Genomic DNA, 24,129 nt, shown 5'->3' on the forward strand with positions numbered 1-24,129 from the left:
TAAAAATTGAGTTATAATATTTGAGGATACAACAGACAGAGTGAGTTCATAAAAAGCGTGTAATAATAAGTAATTAAAAAAAAACTTTATCAAAAACACGATTTTATTAAATGTACCTGTGGGGGCTGATTTCCCCCCCCCTCATCCCCCCCCCTCATCCCCCCCTCTCATCCCCCCCCTCATTCCCCCCCCTCATCCCCCCCCTCATTTCCCCCCCTCATCCCCCCCTCATTCCCCCCCCCTCATCCCCCCCTCATCCCCCCTCCCTCATCCCCCCCCTCATCCCCCCCCCCTCATCCCCCCCTCATCCCCCCCCTCATCCCCGCGAGCGGGTGGGGCGCTACGTCCCCCCCCCTCCACCCCCTGCGCGTTTGCGTCTCGCGGGCCCCCCCCGACCGGGTGACCCCCCCCACCCCCCACCAGCGCCCTCTCTGACTGACAGCTGGCGGCTGGCAGACACCGCCTAGGGGTTAATTTGGCGCGCGCCTTCCACCACCCCCTCACTCAGTGGCTAAGCCCCGCCTCCGGCCACGCCCTCTGGTGGAACCTTCGAGCAGGTTCCCGGAGCATCTTGGCTAGCCCCTCCTGTTGCCTTTGCCTCAGATACGCCCCCTTCCCCTGATTGGCTGTTACCTCTGTGGCTGTACCCATGATGTCACTTTGTCATGTTACGTGCCCACGGGTGGGGTGGGGGAGGGGCAGTCACGTGCCCACGGGTGGGGTGGGGGAGGGGCAGTCACGTGCCCACGGGTGGGGTGGGGGAGGGGCAGTCACGTGCCCACGGGTGGGGGAGTTTGGTGGTGGTGGTGAGGAGCAGAGAAGCAGCGAGTTGAGGTGCGGAGTGAGAGCGATGATGTTGATGCTACTGATGATGATGTTGATGCTACTGATGATGATGTTGATGCTACTGATGATGATGTTGATGCTACTGATGATGATGTTGATGCTACTGATGATGATGTTGATGCTACTGATGATGATGTTGATGCTACTGATGATGATGCTACTGATGATGATGTTGATGCTACTGATGATGATGTTGATGCTACTGATGATGATGTTGATGCTACTGATGATGATGTTGATGCTACTGATGATGGTGTTGATGCTACTGATGATGTTGATGCTACTGATGATGTTGATGCTACTGATGATGATGTTGATGCTACTGATGATGTTGATGCTACTGATGATGCTGCTGTTACTGATGTTGATGCTGCTACTGATGATGATGTTGATGCTACTGATAATGATGTTGATGCTACTGATGATGATGTTGATGCTACTGGTGATGATGTTGATGCTACTGATGATGATGTTGATGCTACTGATGATGATGTTGATGCTACTGATGATGTTGATGCTACTGATGATGATGCTACTGATGATGATGCTGATGCTACTGATGATGATGCTACTGATGATGATGTTGATGCTACTGATGATGATGTTGATGTTACTGATGATGATGTTGATGCTACTGATGATGATGTTGATGCTACTGATGATGATGTTGATGCTACTGATGATGATGTTGATGCTACTGATGATGATGTTGATGCTACTGACGATGATGATGATGCTACTGATGATGGTGTTGATGCTACTAATGATGTTGATGCTACTGATGATGATGCTGCTGTTACTGATGTTGATGCTGCTACTGCTGCTACTGATGATGATGCTGCTGCTGATGCTGCTGCCTGCTATGATGACAACAGTACATACTGTGGTACCTGCTATGATGACAGCAGTACATACTGTGGTACCTGCTATGATGACAGCAGTACATACTGTGGTACCTGCTATGATGACAGCAGTACATACTGTGGTGGTTTTACCAGCTATGATGACAGCATTACATACTGTGGTGGTACCTGCTATGATAACAGCAGTACATACTGTGGCGGTGGTACCTGCTATGAAGACAGCAGTACATGCTGACGTTATGTATCTTAATTGTGAAAGGTAAATTTGTGAATGTGTGTGTCTGTTCGAAATGTTAAGCATACTTGGCGACATGCAAGCAAGTGTGATAAACTAATTTAAAGTTTTTTAATTAAGTTACTTTTCACAATAATAATGCCTGCGTCTAAGTCCATGTGCGTGTGTGTGGGTCAATGTGTGTGTGTGAGTCTGTGTGTCAGAGTCGATGTGTTTGTGTCAGCCGGTGTGTGTGTATGTTAGTCGCTGTGTGTGCATCGTTCCATGTCAGTCAGTGTAAGTACATTTCTTTCTGTGTGTGTTTTTTGCTCAATGTGTGTGTGTGAGTCCATGCGTGTGTGTCTGTACGTACGTGTGTGTGTGTGTACATCCATGTGTGTGTGTCAGTCGATGTGTGTATGCCAATGTGTCTATGTGTGACAGTCCATGTGTGTATGTGCGTCGATATGTCTGTGTGTGTAAGTTCGTATGTCTGTGTGTGTGAGAGTCTTATGTATGTGTGAGTCTATGTGTGAGTCGGTGTGTGTGTGAGTTGATGTGTCTGTATGTGTCTGTCCATGTTCGTGTGTTAGTCGCTGTGTGTGCGTGGTTTCCATGTTAGTGAGTGTAAGTCCATTTCTTTGTGTGCCTGTAGGTCCATATGTGCGTGTTAGTCCATGTGTGTGTGCTTTATTGACCTGCTCAACGCCTATGATACCATCAGTAGGCCTGGGCTCAGGGTTGTTTTTCGTGCTTTCGGAATCCCTGACTCTCTGCTCACGATCATTAAGGACCTTCATGATGGTGAGCGGGCCCGGGTAAAACTACGTGGCCGGGAGTCAGAGCCATTCCCTGTACACCTTGGGGTGCGACAGGGATGTCCTCTGGCTCCCACAGTATTTAACATCTATTTTGACCACGTAGTTCGTGAAGCCTTCAATAGCTGTACTGGAGGAATTTCCATCTGGGTACAGATACAATGGGAGGCTGATTGATGCCCGGGTGCGGTCAAGGGATGGCTCCCTATTGCTCAACCACGTTATGTATGCTGATGATCTGGTAATTAATGCTCACCCAGAAGAGGAGTTGGACGCGCTGCTGCTGAACCTGGAGCTTGCCACTAAGACGTGGGGCCTTACCATCAGCCCCACCAAAACTAAGCACCTGCCTGGGTATTTTGTACCATCGGAAAATCCACCCCCACAACTCACAATTGCTGATGGCCCAATTGTGGAGAGAGTGCAGAGTTTCCCATACCTGACCAATGTGCTCATGACCGGCTCCGGTATAACACCAGAGGTCTCACTCCGAATCAGTCGAGCGGCATTATCTTTTCATCGGCTGCGTAACACTGTGTGTAAGCTACCTGGTCTCTCGCTCTGCACAAAGCTCCACGTTTTCTCGCCCACGATCATTCCCTCCCTTCTCTACGCTTGCGAAACTTGTATCCCCCTAATGCAACATCTTTACCGGCTAGAAACATTTAGGCTGGCCTGCTAACAATCCATCTTGGGTTTAACCATATCTGTGTGTGTGCGTCTAAGTCCATGTGTCTCTATGTGTGTGGGTCGACGTCTGTGTGTAAGTCCATGTGTGTGTTTGCCAATCTCCGGGTCCGGGGAAATCGTGAAACATCCCTAAGGGGGTCCTCGGGTAAAAACCCATCGCACACGGGCCCCCCCTCCCCTCGAGACCCTACGGGCGTGTATGCGAGTGTTTAGTGGGGCGTGCATGCGGTCGTTCGTGGGGGGGTGCGAGCAGAGGGTAGCGCCGGCCGAGTTGCTCCGCTGCGGTGGCACCACATACCCTACTAGTAATGGCAGAACTCCACAACTCCAGGAAGTGGCTCCGAAGCTCGCCATAACGTCAGAGGCCATGGTCATTTACAGCCAACGTCAGTTGAGCGTGGACAATTAGACCCAAGCGAAACATAACATAAAAAATAATGTTTTAAAATATATATTTTTTTCTTTTTAATGATAGAATATAGTATTGTCATCAGTATGACATACGTATACCAATTTTGCAGTCGATACCACATTGGGAAGTGGGTTAACATTTAGTTACAAGATTTGAGCATTTGACAACAACAACAGAGTGAGTTAATAGAAAGCGTGTTAAAAGATTATTTAAAAATATGTTTTTTTACTTTTTATTATATAAAATAGTATTGTCATCAGTAAGACAAGTATACGAAGTTTTCAGTCGATACCACATTGGGAAGTGAGTCAAATTGAGTTACAAGATTTGAGGATACGACAACAACAACAGACAGATTGAGTTAAATAAAAGCGTGTAATAATAAAAAGGACACTCCGTCTTGCGACAATAAGACGCCTTATTAAAGTCATTGGGGACTGAGGAGCGGAGGGGGGAGAGGAGAAGTTGGGGGGGGGCGTGGGTTTTCCATAGGTCTTCATTTGAATTCTGACCACACGCTTCAACAAAACACAGATGCCTTATCAACGCCTTTGAGAATTCAGCTAAGCATGCCAATATTGCGTGTGGTCCTGGGGCGTTTCGTTTACTTTCTATTCACATCTTAAATGCCAGGAATGAATGAGACACGAGGAACGAAATGGAAAGGAACCCTGAGATGAAATGCGAAAGGGAGTCCGAGACATCATAAAAATCTGTGGTGCTCTATTATTGATAAGGCCAGGATTACATCTATCATGAAAATTGATTGCTTTGGTCTGATTTCCAGTTGGGATAATTTCACACTTTTTTTTGGTCCTTTGCTACTCCTGCCAAAAAAAAATACCCGACGGAGGCCAACCTCCATGGGCTTTGGTAAAAGTACGAAGCCGCTGCCTGCTGCTCAGTGAGCCAAGCCAGCAATCTCGCGGCCGGATTAGCGCGCCCGAGTATTTTTATTCGGCATTCTGTAGCGCGCGCGTGGTTGTAGCACACTGCACGTGATGCCCCCCATGGGGACTTGGCACAGCGCTATTCCCACTAACACGCGTTCACACAACCATTTAACTTACGGCAAGGGAAACCTCGCGCTGTAATGTGCCTCAGCCCATCCATACGCCTCGTGCGCTTTTCGGGCACATGCTTTTGTGATTATTTGTTACTTCTGATCTTATAGATGTTGTTGGGTCAACTTAAGATGCACTCCAGAACAGCATCATGCCGCCTCTTGGTGGCATAACCTAATTACTTCTATTTCCAGCGTGCACTGTGTTTAATTAGCGTCCAGGTGGTGGGTAAGATACTGTTAGTTTCACGGTTCATTTTATGTCCTCGCAGTTTAATAATTGCGCCAGACCCATCCTCCCCTCCTTGTTTCTGGTTATTATTTCTTGGACCGAACGAGAGCGCTTTATTGCAGACACCTACAGAGCGCTGCGCCCCGTATGAAGATGCGATTTCGAATAAAAAACAAAGAGGGGTGGACCGTCCGTTATCTTCATCACGCGCACAGAAATGCACGGGTCGGTGTTGGGATCTAATATTTCTCCCATTGATCTCGCATTTACAGAATATCTTGCAAAACCCAACAACACCTGTCAGCGAGCCTGTGGATAATGACTAATTTAATAGTGTTCCAACGGGCTGCAGTCTGTCCATTGGCAGCGTTATGACCACTGTCACATCGTATTGCCACTTTCTAAACGTTTTCAGTTCAGTACAACGTTGCATATCCAACTGGCGTATATCTTCCTCCCGAACACAATTCACCGCCCGCACTCAGCAGCGGTACGTTGTGCACGGTGTAAGTGTGACTTTAAATAGATGTTCGCATATCTGATTCTTTCACCTCATCCGCATATATACCTTAAGTTCCAAATGAGCAGATACGCGACGTTGTACTGTGTTTTAAATATCACGGTTTAAGTGTTGGGTAATGCTAGGTGTACTAGCTATGGTGTTTAATGCAGTACAAATAGCTGCCATGGCTACAGCCTGATGTAAATATCAGTAATTGTCAATTACCTGCAGACTGATATATATGTAATGAGCGACTTCCACGACACGTCGTATAGAGGGTACTTCTTATTTATTTCTCACACTGGGCACAACACCGGTTCTTCCTCTCACTGAATGTAACACGAGGCAGTAACACCTCTACTGGCCACACGCACAGCCGATCACTCGGCGTGGTCCCCTCGCCCTTCACTCGTCACCGCCGCTGGCTGGCGGTGTGACGACGACGGCGATGGAACCCACGCAGGAGATCTTCCACGTGGTCGGACGACGGAGAGCGATGTCGGTGAACAGCGACGCAGCAAGGACCCAGGACCCCACACGAGCCCCGAGCTCCGGGTCCGCTCCCCCTTATATACCCCCAGGAGTGGCTAAGCCCCGCCTCCGGCCACGCCCTCTCGTGGAACCTTCGAGCAGGTTCCCGGAGCATCTCGGCTAACCCCTCCTGTTACCTTTGCCTCAGATACGCCTCCTTCCCCGATTGGCTGTTACCTCTGTGGCTGTACCCGTGAAACCCTTGCAATGCCAGAAGGTGTCACTTTGTCATGTCAGTAGACGTAACCCTGACATTACATCTATATTAGAGCAATTAACTAGATTGTTGCTGCAAGGGGTGCACTAATAAGTACGTAGCTCAATATGGCTTTTATCAGCCCCTCTTTAGCCACTGTTTGTTTTTTATGCCCCCTATTCAGCTGACGTAGTGATGCCAGACACATTATCTGATACACGAGCCCGTTTACGAAACAGATTTTCCTACGATGAATGTTGTGTCGGCCACCGTGTCTCTGGCCGATGTAACCCCCCCCCCCCTCCCGAGTGTGAGAGTGTATACCGAAGAGCGCTCGTGCTACGTGCAATGCACGACCACTCCATTCCACCATTTCCATTCCTCCGCTCTAGCAATGAATGCAAATTTTGGCTGATGGTTTTTTTTATCTAGATTTGAAGTTTTCGTGACTGCAGGGATCCATACTCTTTGTTTTTTTTGGTAAAGTCATCACGTAGTGTGTAGAAAATACAATCAATTAAACCACATGACGTTTCGATCGCAACACAAGCGACCGTCATCAGGTGGAACAGAGGAACAGATACAGCAGGAGAACTGCTGACATAAGAGAAAGAGCTGCTGCTGCAACAAGAGTTTATATCGGATTTTGGTGGGCTCAACCCAAAGGTAAGTGGGCAGAGCTAGAGAAGGAATTTGTATGTAAATGTGAGAGATTAGCGTGTCATTGTGAGAAGGTCCCCAGCCACCGGAGGTGGAGGGGATCCTGTGCCTGGGCTGCCTCACAGACATTTAGCCTGGTGATGTACTCGGAGAGTCGGAAATAACAGCTGAAACAGGCAGGTAGGATGGAAACATAACTGTCAGTTAAGACTTTACTTGGATAATAACATCCTTACAATGATTGCTCAGTTTGTATCCATCTTCCCGGTTGAAGTTATGTCTATGGATGGCTTCATGAACATGTTTTTTTGTTGTTGGTCACGCTGCTTAAGTGTAACAATGGCTTTGGCCATGACAAGCTGGAGGGGAGTCTGACATACTCATGAGTAGGGCATGATGGCAAGAAAACAACGGCCTTTGCAACGCGCATACGTTTGCCTAAATATCCCTCACACTTGTCACTGCTTGGAACAACCACGACGCTATTCGGGGGGGGTGGCAACATTTTACGATGCTCCGCATTAGCCCGTAGTGTAAAACGTTGGCGTATTACGGCGATCCGTACGTGGCATGACCACACGTGACCGCGCGCCCACCACCAATGTTCCACCGTTTGACTTCACATCGTCGAGAGCCCGCGGAAGTGAACGGAGAGCGGCTCCATGGATAATGCACAGGAGATTTGGCCGTGCTCACCTCCGATGAGCCCTGCGGTGCAAGTTGGGATAAACAATGCATCCCTGATTGGAGGGGGCTCTCGCGGCGGCGGCTGCAGCGAGGTGTCGCACAAACGCGGTCGCAGATTGCACCTGCGGTTTGCGAGCTTCGAATCGTGTGAATGGCACGCAATGTTTCAGACACTGTTAATAGCTATTGATTATGCATTATTAATTTTTACATTTTCACGTCAAAATTTCATTTACACAACTGAAAATGTCTTAATTAAAAACCACAATTCACAGTTTTTTTTCTCCCAGAACCTGTATCCCCATGTCATTTTTATTAATCATGCCTTATTCCTGCTCGACCCTCCCCCTTTATCTCCCTGCAATTCTGATTCCTCAGCCAGCGCTGTCCACGCACGCAGCTCGGCGGTCGATCTTCACCGCGCGTCATGCCCCGGCTCGCCCTGCCCCAGCAAAATGGATCCTCTCCGCGTTGCCCTCCTTTGCCTGTGCTGCCTGCGCTGCGCCGTCACCGCCACCGCCGCCCAGGCCTCCGTCCTCTCGTCGGCCCTGCGCTACTCGGTCCGCGAAGAGGAGCCGCCGGGGACGCTCGTGGGGAACCTGGCCCGCGACCTGGGCCTCACCGCCGCGCAACTGCACACCCGTGGATTCCGAGTGCTGCAGGGCACCAACGCCTCCGACTACCTCGTCGTGAGCGCCGACAGCGGCGAGGTGCGGGTGCGCGGGCGCCTCGACCGCGAGGCCGTGTGCCATCGGGCGACCGGCGACTCGGGCTGCGCCCTACTGCTCGGGGCCGTCCTGGACCGGCCCACGGAGCTGGCGAGCGTCCGCGTCGACGTGCTGGACGTCAACGACCACGCGCCGCGCTTCCCGGCCGAGAGCGCCCTCCTCGAGATCACCGAGAGCGCCGCGGCCGGCACGCGGTTCACGCTGGATGGCGCCCACGATCCGGACGCGGGTGCCAATGCGCTGCGGCGCTACGCGATGGAGCCCGACGACGGCGCCTTCGCCCTCGACGTGCACCCGGCGGGCGGCGGCGGCGCCTTCGCCCCCGTGCTGGTGGTGCGCCGCACACTGGACCGCGAGCGCCAGGCCGTGCACACGTACGTACTCACCGCGCTCGACGGGGGCCACCCGCCGCTGACCGGCACCACCCTGCTGACCGTGCGCGTCCTCGACTCCAACGACAACGCGCCCGCGTTCGACCGGCCCGTGTACCGGGCGCGCGTGCCCGAGAACGCGCCCGTGGGCACGCCCGTCGTGCAGCTCAACGCGTCGGACCCTGACGAGGGCGCCAACGGGGAGGTGGTGTACACGCTGTGGGCGCACGAGGCACCGCGCGTGAGCGACCTCTTCGCGGTGGACTCGCGCTCGGGCCGCGTCACGCTCGAGGGCGCCCTCGACTACGAGGAGGCCAACGTCTACGAGATCTACGTGCAGGCGCGCGACCGGGGGCCCAACTCCATCCCCGCATACAGCGAGGTGCTCGTGCGCATCCTCGACGTGAACGACAACGCGCCCGACGTGCAGGTGCTCGTCCTCGGCCAGGGCGGCGGCAGCGTCACGGACGACGCGGCCGTCGTCGGCGTGTCCGAGGGGGTGCCGCCCGGTGCCTTCGTGGCCTTCGTCCGCGTGAAGGACCGCGACTCTGGCCCCAACGGGCGCGTGAGTTGCACGCTCGAGAGCGCGTCGGCCGTGGGGTCCGGCGCGACGCTGCCCTTCGCCCTGCACGCCTCGGACGGGGGCGAGGTCTACGCGCTGGTGACGGCGACGCAGCTGGACCGCGAGGCGGCCGCCGAGTACAACCTGACGGCGGTGGCGCGGGACAACGGCGTGCCGCCGCTCGTGTCGGTCAAGACGTTCGCGGTGCGCGTCACGGACGAGAACGACAACGCGCCGCACTTCTCCCGCTCCGCCTACGAGCTGCACGTGCCCGAGAACAACATCCCCGGCGCCTACGTGGGCTCGGTGAGCGCCAGCGACTCGGACGCGCAGCAGAACGCGCAGGTCGACTATTCCATCGTGGACTCGCAGATCGACGGCATGTTGGTGTTCGCCTACGTGTCCATCGAACCGGCGAGCGGCGCCCTCTACGCCCTCCGTGCCTTCGACCACGAGCGCACGCGCCGGCTAGAGTTCCGCGTGCAGGCGCGCGACAACGGCGCGCCGCCTCTGCGCGGCGAGGCGGCCGTGGCGCTCGTCATCGGCGACGTGAACGACAACGCGCCGGTGGTCATCGCGCCGCCGCTCGACGCCAACGGCACGGCCGACGTGTACGTGGCGCCGGGCGCCCGCGCCGGCACGCTCGTCACGCAGGTGCGCGCGTCCGACGACGACGGAAACGAAAACGCCCGACTGAGCTACGCCATCGTACGTGGCAACGACTGTGGCCTCTTCCGGATCGACGCCTCCGATGGGGTCGTGCGCACGGCGCGGGCGTTGCCCCACGAGCACGCGCGGCACGAGCTTGCCATCGCCGTGCGCGACGGGGGCGAGCCGGCCATCACCGCCACGGCCACGGTGCGCGTGCTCGTCACAGACGCGCACCCCGAGGGCCGGCTCCTGGGCAGCTCCGGCGACGATGTCGGTGGCAGCAGCGGCACCGGCGGGGGCGGCGCCTTCAAGACATCGTTCATCGTGATCGTGGCGCTGGGCGCAGTGTCGTGCGTCCTGAATGTGGCCATGGCGATGATCGTGCTGCACTGCAAGCGGGAGAACAAGGAGTTGCGCATCTACAACTGCCGCGCGGCCGACGAGTCCAGCGCGCGGCCAAGCCCGCGCAAGAACGACGTGATGCTGGTGCGTGACGAGCTCGAGGCGGCCGCCTGCAGCAAGGCGGGCTCCGATAGCGATCCGGCATCCGTCATCGCGCTCGACACCTACGAGTACCGGTCGTTCCTGCCCTCGGAGGCGGCGGACGCGCGTGCCGGTCTGACCTGCTGCTCGGCGGCTTCGCGCAGCCTGCCGCACAGGTAAACGATGTGAGACGCCCCCCTTTTTTAAGTTACCGCGCGGGCCCGGGGAGGCCTGCGAAGTAATCTCCGCTGAGTTTTCACTCCGTGACTGCCCTGGCAATAACTTAAGAAATATTGAAAATCAATCGTCCATCACGATTCATCATCTCCCCCCCTCCACCAAGTGTGCGTTACGCACAATGCAGCATGCACGGCGAGGGGGAAATACAAAAAAATTCTATACACATCTCCATAGACTGTCCACGTAATTAAATTTCAATCAAGTATAAAATATGTTGGGCCATAGTTGGCATTGTGTATGATTCATTGACTTTGCTGAAATTTCATCTCCATGCATTTTACTCCGGTTATCAATTATAATGTAATGGTGGTCGCATTTGTCGCTCGGACAGGCGAGGGTTGAGCAGCACGACACGGGGGGGGGGGGGGGGGGGGATTCCCACGAGTCCGTGGGATCTGCTGGTGGCAGATGTTTAAGAGACTCAGAAGCGGATATAATGAGGCACATTAGAAGAATACGGATTGCCACAATTACGCAATACGAATCGTGCTGAGATCCGGGCACTCCTTTTGGCGAACTTAATATACGTTTAAAAAAAACACGAAACACGTGGTCCCAGCGAGGACCCATCTTCAAAGGTGGAGTATTTGTCGCGTTGGCCAATGGCCTGGCCGTTACCAAACCAGTCGGCGGAGACCATCACAGACGTGTTCCTTCATGGCTACGTATTAGACAAAGGCGCCCCTGAATGTCTCTTGACAGACCAAGGCAAAAAAATGTTCGTCGAAGCTGTTGAAGGAGGTTTGCGAGCATTTGGGTACCAAAAAGGTGGGTACGTCGCCTTATCACCCCCAGACGGATGGTATGGTAGAGAGGTTACGCAGAACCCTGACTTCGATGTTATGCCAACGTGTCAATGAAACACAATCCGACTGGTACACTTTCCAGGTGTGCTCGCAGCATACAGTTCCGCCCCGCATGCTTCTACTGGGTTTTCCACGTTCTTTTTGATGTATGGAAGGGAGCGTGACCCACCGATTGATGTGCAGTTAAAACCGCTGGAGAAGTGTACTAGGATATCGGACCCTAGCACATGGGTGAGAAGCCGGGCATGTGTGACGAGTGCGGCAAGACGTTTTTCTCGCGCTCGGCCTATAATTATATATATATTTTTCTATTCTGCTTGTGTGTTAATCTATGTATACCCCGGATATTTTAAAGATGGCAATTCTCCTGCTGTATATCATACTGCTGTCCCTCCCGGCCATATCTAGTGCCACACTCAACTCTACAAACGGCTACCCTCGTTACTTTGCGTCCATACTTGTTGCTCGATTTGCCACTACACCTGCAAATGAAACAGCTCATAGACACTTCTACACTCCATCATTGTATCCTTTTAAACCCTATCTTTGTCCCATTACTTCACCAGCACTCCTTTCAAACTTCATTCTGCTCTTAAAAATAACACCATCTGCGAGCTGCTGCTATTCGTCCAAGGTTCACCGCTCTTCATCCTTTCACGGAAAATACTTGTGCAAACTATTAATTCTACTTTTCTTATTTCTGGGTGGTATTGAGCTTCATCCTGGCCCAAATATAAAGAACTCGTATAATTCTGTAGATTTTTCTGGCAGGAAAGGTGTTGGTGTTCTACATGTCAACATCAGAGGGCTTGTGATTGAATTAAGTCAACTAAAACTAGAAGTGGCAGATCTTTACCTGGACATTTTTTGCCTAACAGAAACATTTCTCACTCCTACCATCAATGACTAGCAGATTACGATTGAACTACAACCTTTTTCGGCTTTACTGAGTATCTAAAGGAGGTGGAATTGGCATCTATGTTCGTAATACTATTGCATGTTCACCAGCTCACTCCTTGTTTAAAAAATGTTGCTTTGAAGGTTTGGCTCTCAGAATAACTCTCCCAAATAATCAACAGATATTGGTAGTGTGCTGCTATAGACCGCCTAGTGGGAAGGATGTTGAAGCTGCATCGGCACTGAGAGAGCTTTTTGGGGGCCTGCCTAAAGGTGAAATAGTTTTAGTGGGTGATCTAAATTGGATTTGGCTAAACTCGCCAGCCATGGCCACAAATTTTACAGATGAATTTAACCTGTTTCAATTAATAAATGTCCCCACAAGACCCAACCTAAAAAATCCGGGACAGTCAACTCTGCTTGACATCCTATTGACAAATGCCCCTCACAATTTCGCACTGACTGGTGTTCTGGGTAATAACCTTAGTGATCGCTCCTTCATTTTTGGGGTGAGATCATCAGCCAGACCCAAAGCCCCTGCTAAAATTGTTGAGAAGCACTCTTTGAGGCACTTCAGCACTCAGGCATTTACTAATGTGCTTTACTCGGATATTGACAAGGTCTGTGATATCCCCAACCTGACTACGGCTTGGGAGACTTTCAGGTACAGTGGTCCCTCGTTTATCGCGGGGGATACGTTCTAAAAATAACCCGCAATAGACGAAATCCGCGAAGTAATCAGCTTTATTTTTTACAATTATTATACATCTTTTAAGGCCGTAAAACCCCTAACCACACACTTTTAAACACTTTTCTCAGACAGGCATTAACATTTTCTCACATTTCTCTCTTATTTAAACACTCTCAAAGTTCAAACTTTCGCAGATTTAAAAAAATAAGTACAATATTAGTAAATGAAACCAAAGATCAAAACCTGTTTTCAAGCCCAAACATTTTTGTAAATCTGGCTAGCCGAACGCATTTTGTACTCCCTTAGCTAATCAGGACGCAGAACAGATGTGCGGTTCTCCCTTAGCCAATCAGGACGCCGAACACAATGCGCGTTCATACTGTACGCAGGAAAAAAAAGCATGCGAAATTTCACTAAAAAAATCTGCGAAACAGCGAGGCCGCGAAAGGTGAACCGCGTTATAGTGAGGGACAACTGTACACGTTTCTGCAAATTCTTAACAAACATGCTCCATTGGTTAGATTTAAAACTCAAGGCAACCGCCCACCATGATATTATCCTTTGATTACAAAGCTCATGAAAACTAGGGACAAGGCTTGGGCATGTGCTCAGAAAAGTAATTTGGTAAATGACTTGCTAGAATACAGGATTTTAAGGAATAGATGCATCAAAAAAGTACGGCATGGAAAAAATGCCTACTTTTCCTCCATTCTCCTGGAATCACATGGAAATGCCAGGATTTTTTGGAAAACATTCAAATGTATCGAAAAGGCATCCAAAACAGATAATCTGCCCGTTGAGCTTAACCAAAATGAGGAATATTTTTCAGTTCCCAAAAAAATAGTTGACAATTTTAACTTTGGTTTAACACGTAGGCTTTCGCGACCAATATCCATAATAAAGGTTTTTGGGTTAGATCGCGTTATTTATAAATGTGTCGTAACCCTCCACCACCCGACACGGCCAATCAGCAAAAAAGTGTCACGTTGACAAAAGACAAATAAAGACAAAAAAATAATTAGCCCACCGGTGTGTTGAAGAGTGAATCCACAACATTTACAGTTTGAGTACGACGTTTCGCTGGTAAATACATCCAGCATCATCGGGTAATTCGCCAGAATGGTAAAGCCCTCGCTTGCTCCCGGTTTTAAATAGAGCAGCAGGGTGACGTCATCATTTAACTCATATCAGGTGCAGTGATCAGAGGCGGAGGGTATTGTAATTATATAATCGATTAGTAATCAGTCAATGGTTATGATTAGTAATGAGTTGTAGATTAGTAATTAGTTGTAATGTGTGTTAGTGATTATATGCTATTTTAGTAATCCGTTAATTAGTATGTGTTTCCCCATAAGGAATTGTAATGTGCATTCATATTCTTAGCTCCCTCGGCAAAGCCACGCTGAAGGTAAACAGGAAAACAACAAATATATATTTTATTATTTTATTGCTTCCCCCCAACGCGACTCCACCAAAAGAGCCAAGAACATGAATTACTGCAGTCACGAAAGCTTTAAATTAAAATGTAATGTGTATTATTTAATAATACGCTTCCAGGCCGCACTAAGCCTGTAGCTGTCAGAGCGATTAAGGTTATTTTTATTCCTCTCAATTTCAATGGATTCTTTAATTAGTCTTTGCCAGTAATAATTAGTTTTACACAACACTGCAACATTATCAAAATCAATTGAGTGTCCTTGTTGACAAGCATGTTCTGCCACTGCCGACAGTTGTGTTTGAGATAATTTAATATTTCTCTGATGTTCTTTTAGTCTTACACTGATGTTACGCCCCGTCTGTCCAATATAGCATCTGCCACATAAACAATTAATCCAATATACACCTTCTGTTGATAATTCAGGTAATGCGTCTTTAGTGCAAGATACTAGTTTTTGAATTTTGTGTACTGTACCAAATCTTACTGTAATGTTTTGCTTTTGCAAAACACGGGCTAATTTGTCAGTTACTCTTGAGATATATGGAATTTTTATTGTTTTAACAATCTGATCGCTTTCAGCAGTATTGCTTTGCGATCGTGATTTGGCATTCAGTGCTGTTAATTTGAGCATTATTGTAGCCATTCTGTCGTGTTTGATCTCTCTCACTAGACTCTCACCATCTGACACTGTTTTAGCCCGATGTATGAGCGTCTTGATAAGAGAGGATTTCTGAGCTGGATGATGATGTGAATCTGCATTCAGATAGGCATCAGTGTGCGTTTGCTTTCTGTAAACGCTGTGTGTTATTTTACCATTTAGGCCATGTCCAAGCAAAATATCTAGGAATGGGAGTGTGTTATTCACCTCCATTTCCATGGTGAACTGGTTGGCCAGGTTTTGTGCATTGAGATGATTTAGAAAATCATTAAGTGTATCTTTACCATGTGGCCAGACAACCAAAGTGTCATCCACATATCTAAACCAAAAGGATGGTTTTAATGTGCTCGAGGCAAGTGCTCTTATTTCAAAGTGTTCATGTACAAATTTGCTATAGCAGGGAATAAAGGAGAGCCCATTGCTGCCCCTTCCTTTTGTTTAAAGAAATCCCCTCTCCATAAGAAGTAAGTGTTATTCAAACAATGGTCAGCAAGTTTCGGAATATCTTTTGGTAAACCGGTATTCTTTACTAGTGTATCAAGTAATTTAAGCGATTCGCTCACTGGAACCTTAGTGAATAGAGAAATCACATCAAAACTTACCAGAATATCATCAGGAGTAAGTTTAATATATCTAATCACATTCACAAGATGTTCTGAATTTTTTTTATGAATGAAGATGTCCTACCGATGTAGGGCTGTATTTGTTTGGTTATATATTTTGCTAATTGATATGTGGCAGAGCCAATTGTACTATGGGTCGTAATGGGATGCCGATTTTATGAATCTTTGGTAGCCCATAGAGTCTAGGTGGTTTTGAGGCCCTTGGATTAATTTGGTATTGCTCATTTTTAGGGATTAATGAATTTGCAATTATTGCAGTGGTCTTCATAAAATCGGCATCCCATTACGACCCATAGTCAGTACAATTGGCTCTGCCACATATCAATTAGCTTAAATTGCTTGATACACTAGTAAAGAATACCAGTTTACCAAAAGATATTCCGAAACTTGCTGACCATTGTTTAAATAACACTTACTTCTTATGGAGAGGGGATTTATTTAAACAAAAGGAAGGAGCAGCAATGGGCTCTCCTTTATCGCCTGCTATAGCAAATTTGTACATGGAAAACTTTGAAATAAGAGCACTTGCCTCGAGCACATTAAAACCATCCTTTTGGTTTAGATATGTGGATGACACTTTGGTTGTCTGGCCACTTGGTAAAGATACACTTAATGATTTTCTAAATCATCTCAATGCACAAAACCCGGCCAACCAGTTCACCATGGAAATGGAGGTGAATAACACACTCCCATTCCTAGATATTTTGCTTGGACATGGCCTAAACGGTAAAATAACACACAGCGTTTACAGAAAGCAAACGCACACTGATGCCTATCTGAATGCAGATTCACATCATCATCCAGCTCAGAAATCCTCTCTTATCAAGACGCTCATACATCGGGCTAAAACAGTGTCAGATGGTGAGAGTCTAGTGAGAGAGATCAAACACGACAGAATGGCTACAATAATGCTCAAATTAACAGCACTGAATGCCAAATCACGATCACAAAGCAATACTGCTGAAAGCGATCAGATTGTTAAAACAATAAAAATTCCATATATCTCAAGAGTAACTGACAAATTAGCCCGTGTTTTGCAAAAGCAAAACATTACAGTAAGATTTGGTACAGTACACAAAATTCAAAAACTAGTATCTTGCACTAAAGACGCATTACAGAAGGTGTATATCGGATTGTTTATGTGGCAGATGCTATATTGGACAGACGGGACGTAACATCAGTGTAAGACTAAAAGAACATCAGAGAAATATTAAATTATCTCAAACACAACTGTCGGCAGTGGCAGAACATGCTTGTCAACAAGGACACTCAATTGATTTTGATAATGTTGCAGTATTGTGTAAAACTAATTATTACTGGCAAAGACTAATTAGAGAATCCATTGAAATTGAGAGGAATAAAAATAACTTTAATCGCTCTGACAGCTACAGGTTTAGTGCGGCCTGGAAGCGTATTATTAAATAATACACATTACATTTTAATTTAAAGCTTTCGTGACTGCAGTAATTCATGTTCTTGGCTCTTTCGGTGGAGTCGCGTTGGGGGAAGCAATAAAATAATAAAATATATATTTGTTGTTTTCTTGTTTCCCTTCAGCGTGGCTTTGCCGAGGGAGCTAAGAATATGAATGCACATTACAATTCCTTATGGGGAAACACATACTAATTAACGGATTACTAAAATAGCATATAATCACTAACACATTACAACTAATTACTAATCTACAACTCATTACTAATCATAACCATTGACTGATTACTAATCGATTATATAATTACAATACCCCCCTCCGCCTCTAATCACTGCACCTGATATGAGTTAAATGATGACGTCACCCTGCTGCTCTATTTAAAACCGGGAGCAAGCGAGGGCTTTACCATTCTGGCGAATTGCCCGATGATGCTGGATGTATTTACCAGCGAAACATCGTACTCAAACTGTAAATGTTGTGGATTCACTCTTCAACACACCGGTGGGCTAAAGTAGTGAATTATTTGTCTTTTGTCAACGTGACACTTTTTTTGCTGATTGGCCGTGTCGAGTGGTGGAGGGTTACGACACATTTATAAATAACGCGATCTAACTCAAAAACCTTTATTATGAATTTTAACCTTCATTTTTCTGAAGCTGGTAATCTTTTTGATAATGTATTGGGAGTCACCCCTGCTCATGCAAATTCCTACACCCCTGTCCAAACATTAAACAAATTTAGTTTCCAGCCAATCCACGAAAGTAATGTTCTGAAACAACTGTCCTACCTCAAAGGGTCCTCCTCTACCGGAGGAGATAGTTTTCCCGTCCTTGCTCTACTAACTGTTGGTCACCTAATATACAAACCTATAGCCCATGTTTTCAATCTGTCCATCAAAGAAGCATCAGTTCCTCTAGAATGGAAACATTCCTATGTCCGTCCACTTCACAAAGGGGGCCCTAAAGATGATCCCAATAACTACCGACTGATCTCAATTTTGTCCCCATTGATGAAATTTGTTGAAAAATTATTGAACTACCAAATTAGCAGTTTCCTGTCCACCAACAATCTACTACATCTAAAACAATCTGGGTTCCGAAAAAAATACAGCACCCCATCTGCTGCATTAGACTCTCTGAATCAAATTTACAGTAGCCTTGATCATAAGCAGTTCTGTGCCTGTCTTTTTCTTGACACTGCCCAAAGCTTTTGATACAGTAAACCACAACACCCTGCTTAGTAAACTAAGTTGCCTCGGTTTTTCCGAAAACACAGTACAATGGTTAAAAAATTACCTCTTTTCTCGCACCCAAACTGTATTCACAGATCGTTGGAGGTCAAACAGTGTTAAGATAACAAAATGGGTTCCACAGGGTTCCATCCTCGGCCCCCTCTTGTTCTCTCTTTATGTCAATGACTTGGGCACTGACCTGGATCATTCCAGGATAAATCTTTTGCTGATGACACGATACTGATTACTGCTGGCCGCTCTCCAGATGACGTGATTGCTAAGCTCCAGGGTGATTTCAACAAACTACAACATCAGCGAGTTGCTCTTAAACTAGTCCTGAATTCCTCCAAAACCAAGGTGCTATGCTTCTCACCGGGACTAAAGCAGGAAGTTATTTTTCCCCAATTACATTCCTTAAATAATTATCAAATAGAGCAAGTCAAGATCTATAAGTATCTTGGGGTCATCCTGGATTCAAAACTGAATTTTGAAGATCACATTGATTATATTGGTAAAAAGACAAATAAAAATTGGTTTTCTGTATCAGCACAAGCACTGCTTCCCCCCAATGTTCCGTTTGGAAATGATAAAAGCTACCATACTGCCTCTACTTGACTACTGTGACATCGTGTATAAATCAGCCCCAAGTACTGTACTGAAGAAGCTTGATTCCATCTATCACTCGGCCTTAAGATTTGCATTGAACTGCCCATATAGGACTCACCACTGTGATCTCTACATTGGGTCAAACTTAACATCTCTTAATGTTCGACGACTTGTGCACCAGATCTTATTTATTCACGATGTACTTACAAAAAATCTGTAGACTACCTACTGGATCTCCTCTCTGTTTCAAAGAACAAATTTGACCTCAGGTCTTCGCTCATTTACCAGCTTCACGTTCCCTATTGCAGTACAAAAACCGGAGGAAGGGCCTTTGCTATTGATGCCCCCAGGGTCTGGAATGCTATTGCCAATAAACTGCAACTTGAATCACTACCTATGAGATCTTCACTCAAAACTGCTCTAGAGGAGTTGTACACCCCTAGCTGCCACTGCTATTCAGTGACCTAAAATATGGCTCTCGGGTTTGATGTTACATATTAATGTAGTTTATTGTAAAAAATTCGGTCACAGTCCCTATGATCACTGTTACATTGCATTTATGGCTTTTATTTTGGTGATTTCGAAAACGTTTTTTTGGTTTGGCCAAGTTTTTGTTTATTGTAGTACGGAGTTAGACTGATGGCCTTAATCTTAGTTGTCTTGTGGTTGTTATTGTTGTTGTTGTTTGACTTGCATCCCACTGGGATTTTTGCACACAGCGTTGGTGTACGGTGCTATTTCAGGAATATTTTGATGGTTTTTTTTCCTGGATTTTCTGTTTGCACAGTGACATAATCACTTTAAGATGTTTTATTGTTCATGTTTTTGTTTTTTGTTTGTTGCGGTTGCACCCGATTCAAGAGCCGAATGGTTCACAGGGCTATACCAAATGGAACAAAAAAATGGAACCCCTTACGCCTTACCCTACAGCGATTAGATGAAGCTAGAGAGGCATCTGGGGGAACTCGGCCTTGCGACAGGCGGCCAACGAACGGCTCGTCAAGCCTCGCCAGTCCATTACCCTATGGACGCCAGGAGACAAGGCGTGGCTCCACTACCCCCACGTCCCGTTGGGTACCTCCCCGAATTACATGGCAGGGCCGGTCGAAGTGGTGGAGGTGCGGAGTCCGCAGTGCGTGCGGATTCAGTGTGGTCGCCGCGACTGGTTTGTGTACCTGTCGTGGCTAAAACGTTTTTTTCCGCCTGACGTTAGTCTTTTATCGCCACTTCCTGAGGGCTGGGTGTCTGGTCAGGCCGATGAGCTGGGGCGCACGTCGGCTGACGTCCTCCCTCAGGACAGTTTTATTGTTCCGCCCGCAGGGTCCAAGCGCCTAAAGGGGCCGACGTCACCGGTCAGACCGGCCCGGGGGGAACGGGGAAATCCGGAGCCACCATCGCCCGACCTCCTACCACATGAGGGTTCTTCGGCTCAGGAGGTGCTGGGCTCGTCGAGCCTTCTTCTGGCTGCTTCCGTAGCCGTCGGTGGACCCGCACCCTCCTCGCTTGACGGGCCGGCATCAAGGACTCAGGCAAAGACGGTTCGATTTAAATGACCATCCTCCGGCGTCGATGTGCACCTACACCCATGGTCCGCGACCGCGACTCGAGCCAGATGGGTCAATGGCTGACTCGGGCTCGTCTTGTGCTCGAGTGCGGTGTTTTATGTGCGGGGTGGCTCGTCCATTGTCAATAATTGCATCCAAGTTGTTTTTCTCTCTTCCTCCATCCCTTCTTCTCTCCTTGGTTCAAATTATTGGTTCTTCCTCGGTCGGGATTATTTGTTGTTTTTTTTTATTTAAAGCTTTCGTGACTGCAGGGATTCATATTCTTGGTTCTTTCGGTAAAGTCACGTAGAAGGGAAACAATAAAAATATATTTTCGTCATATTTTTGTTTCCCTTCTACGTGACTTTACCGAAATAATAAAAATATATTTTATATTATATTTTTGTTTCCCTTCTACGTGACTTTACTGAAAGAACCAAGAATATGTTGTATTGTTCCCTTGTTGCATTCTAGGTTGGCGGCCCACACATTACATTGGTTTTATGTCGGTCAGCCAAGACGGCTGAGTTTCATAAGGGGGCGGGGGGGGGGGGTGATATAGAGACCTAAATGGCGTCTCTACGGCGTATATGCCGACTGCAACTACAAATGGTAATGGTGTGTGCACGTACCTCTCGAGGGAGCCGACGAAGACGTGGCGGAGAAGCAGGCCCCTACGGAGCAGGGTCCCGTCGCAGAGAGGGAGAGGGCATGTGCCAACTCAGGGGATTAAAGGGGGCCCGGAAACGGAGGCCCCGGAGGACATGTGATGCTGGCTCTGGTTCCGTCTCGAGAGACCGAAGTGGGGGCGTGGCCGGAGGTGCAGCGAGGCCACGTCTCTAGGACTGTATGTGCTTCATAGCACATAGGATGTTCTTATGCACTGTGCTAGTTGCGCACCACTGCCAACGAATGCTGTATCGCCAAATTATGACGCGAGTTACTTATTTGCCAGTCATAAAAAAACATTGGATGACAACGAGACATGACAATTATTAAAAAAGCCATCAACGACCACATGGGGGCCCACCTTGCGGGTGAGCCGTATTGCAGCTCAGTGGGGTTCGTTCCCGGTACGCAAGTTGAGCCGGATGGCTTTGCAGCCATTGCCATCATCATCATTGGATTAACCTATCAACCATGGACAGGAAGGTTTTATCCTAGCCAGGCGTGGTGGCCCATGCAAGCCTTTCAATTACATATACGACAATACGGCATGTAAACAAGTAATTTGGCGATACTGCTTCTACGTTGGCAGCGGTGCACAAGGACAACAGAAACTAAAACTCAATGCATTCATCAATATCACTGCAGCCTTAACAGAAAAAATATATGCCAGGCGACGTTTCGGGCAACGGCCCATATTCATATCACATCAAATGTGTTGATGGTTTAATTAAAAGTGGTTCGTCCGCAAGCAGGCGCACGCATCACTCGCCTGATGAACTTGGAAAGTTCCGCACGCGCAGCAGCAGCGTAACACTTGAAAGTCGACCATGCTGGTATCAATAACGAGCATGAACTTGTCAAGACACCAAACCGCGACAAGAGGCGATGTGGTGTAATTATAACGCTGATAACGACGCCGACGACGTTAACGCCCTGCCCGACGAAACTTTCCCGCCTTTGCTAAAGGGCCCAATGATGACGTCACGAAACGCGAGCGAGCAAAGACGTAATTTCGCCCGAAGGGAAATGACATCACGCGTGAGCTGTTGAGTGGAAGTAAGTCCAGGTGTAGAATTTTGACTTCATCATGACCGCGGTAAAATGCACCGATTGTACACTGATGTGATGATTCTTTTGCGTAGTGTATTATACAGGGTGTTTCAAAACGATGGACCCAATTTGAAAGCAGTATATTTCACGATGGCAACATTGTAATTGTAACATGTTGCCATCATGAAATATACTCCTTTGAAATTACAAACGGTTTAATGAGTTATCAAGTTTTACTAACCATTTTATAAATGCTCTATGTGCCCTCCACCTGCTGTAGGGACAACATCGAGACGATAGTTGAATTCGTCCCAAATGCCTCTCAAAGTGTCTTCTTCCACTGAAGTCACCGCTGCCGTGATTCTGTTAAGGGTCATCCATATTAGTCGCTAATGGTGGCACAAAAAGACGGTCTTTGACGTATCCCCACAAGAAAAAGTCGCAGGGTGTGATGTCTGGGGATCTTTGGGGCCAAGAGTGTAGCGCCAAGTCTTGGGGTCCCGTGCGACCTATCCAACACTGGAGGCAGTGTGTCTTGCAAATGACTGAGGCTAGGGGCTGTTTGTGCACTCGGAGAAGCGTCTAGCGGTAATCATTTGAACCTTTATGCCCCGCCCTTTCAAGCGGTAAGATTTTCTTTCATGGGGCCAGTTTCGTGGTTGCAGAGATATAGCGATTTCAAATCGGGAGAATTTTTTTTTTCGCACCCTGTATACTCTTTTTTTCGTCGACCAAGGAACCCATGTCTAAGAGAAAGTCCTAGACTCTAAACATCTGATAGTTGACCCTCTTTGGTTCCAACAAGGCTGATTCTGGCTGATGCGAGACTCAATGTCGAAACCGACCCAGAGTTTGCCTGGGTTTGAGCCAAATGCCCTCTGTATGACCGATGGGATGTTTAAATAAATACTTTCTTTTTTTATCTGGAGATGTTCTTCGAATAAAATTTTGATTTAAAGCTTTCGTGACTGCAGTAATTCATATTCTTAGTTCTTTCGGTAAAGTCACGTTAAAGGGAAACAACAAAATAATAAATTATATATAAAACAATAAAACAAATTCTCACGACGTTTCGACCATAACACAAACGGTCGTCTTCAGGTCTGTTGGTTTGCATAAATTTATTTTTTAACGGTGCATTTATTTATTTATAATAAAAAACGTTAGCGCCACGCGCAGCGATTTGGCAGTTTATTTAGGACTAGTCCATCTATATTCTGAAAAGAGGAGGGGGGAGACGAATTTTTTTGTTTTATATATAATTTATTATTTTGTTGTTTCCCTTTAACGTGACTTTACCGAAAGAACTAAGAATATGTTCTTCGAATGTTTCAGTTGAAATTTGACCCATGGCACTTTGATTTTCTGAGGCATTAAGTTGCACTTAAATGAAAGATTACTGTCATTTAACTGAACATATTTTTACGGTATTTTACTTGTTATTAAATTTTGTACTTTTTGATTGTTGAAAGGTTTTCTGTTTCCCAATAGCACCGATTTGCTAACTATTCATATACCAATTAAAAACTGGTCATCAGAAAACATAAAAAAATATAATTCTAATCAAGGCCCCATCATGTAGAATGCGGTATTCAACTTGTATTATCCCCTCTGTGACCCATGCTCTTTGAATAAAGGCCATTGCTTGAAATGTCGCATGTTACATTTTTTATTTTAAGACCACTTTTTGACGAATTCTTTTTTTATAATTGCTAACCATCGTATTTAGACATTT

General features: G+C 47.3%; 1 protein-coding gene across 1 annotated transcript; it reads left to right on the forward strand.

Annotated features, from left to right (window-relative positions):
- The first annotated feature begins 763 nt into the window (after positions 1 to 763).
- On the forward strand, positions 764 to 24,045 carry LOC142910750 (protocadherin-17-like). Its single transcript, XM_076060144.1, has 3 exons — positions 764 to 834; positions 8,093 to 10,685; positions 20,452 to 24,045. Exons 2-3 carry the CDS (start codon positions 8,170 to 8,172, stop codon positions 20,546 to 20,548), a joined length of 2,613 nt encoding a protein of 870 aa, XP_075916259.1. The 5' UTR covers positions 764 to 834; positions 8,093 to 8,169; the 3' UTR covers positions 20,549 to 24,045.
- The last annotated feature ends 84 nt before the right edge of the window (positions 24,046 to 24,129 follow it).

The sequence above is a fragment of the Petromyzon marinus genome, unplaced genomic scaffold (genome assembly GCF_048934315.1).
Source record: "Petromyzon marinus isolate PM22_M1 ecotype Great Lakes invasive population unplaced genomic scaffold, UKy_Petmar_22M1.pri1.0 PM_G_Scaffold_150, whole genome shotgun sequence".
Classification (NCBI taxonomy): domain Eukaryota; kingdom Metazoa; phylum Chordata; class Hyperoartia; order Petromyzontiformes; family Petromyzontidae; genus Petromyzon; species Petromyzon marinus.

Coding starts and splice junctions, on each gene's coding strand:
- LOC142910750 (XM_076060144.1), top strand. CDS start 8,170: ATGGATCCTCTCCGCGTTGCCCTCCTTTGCCTGTGCTGCCTGCGCTGC. Junction 10,686..20,451: donor TCGCGCAGCCTGCCGCACAG/GTAAACGATGTG, acceptor TTCCGCCCGCAG/GGTCCAAGCGCCTAAAGGGG.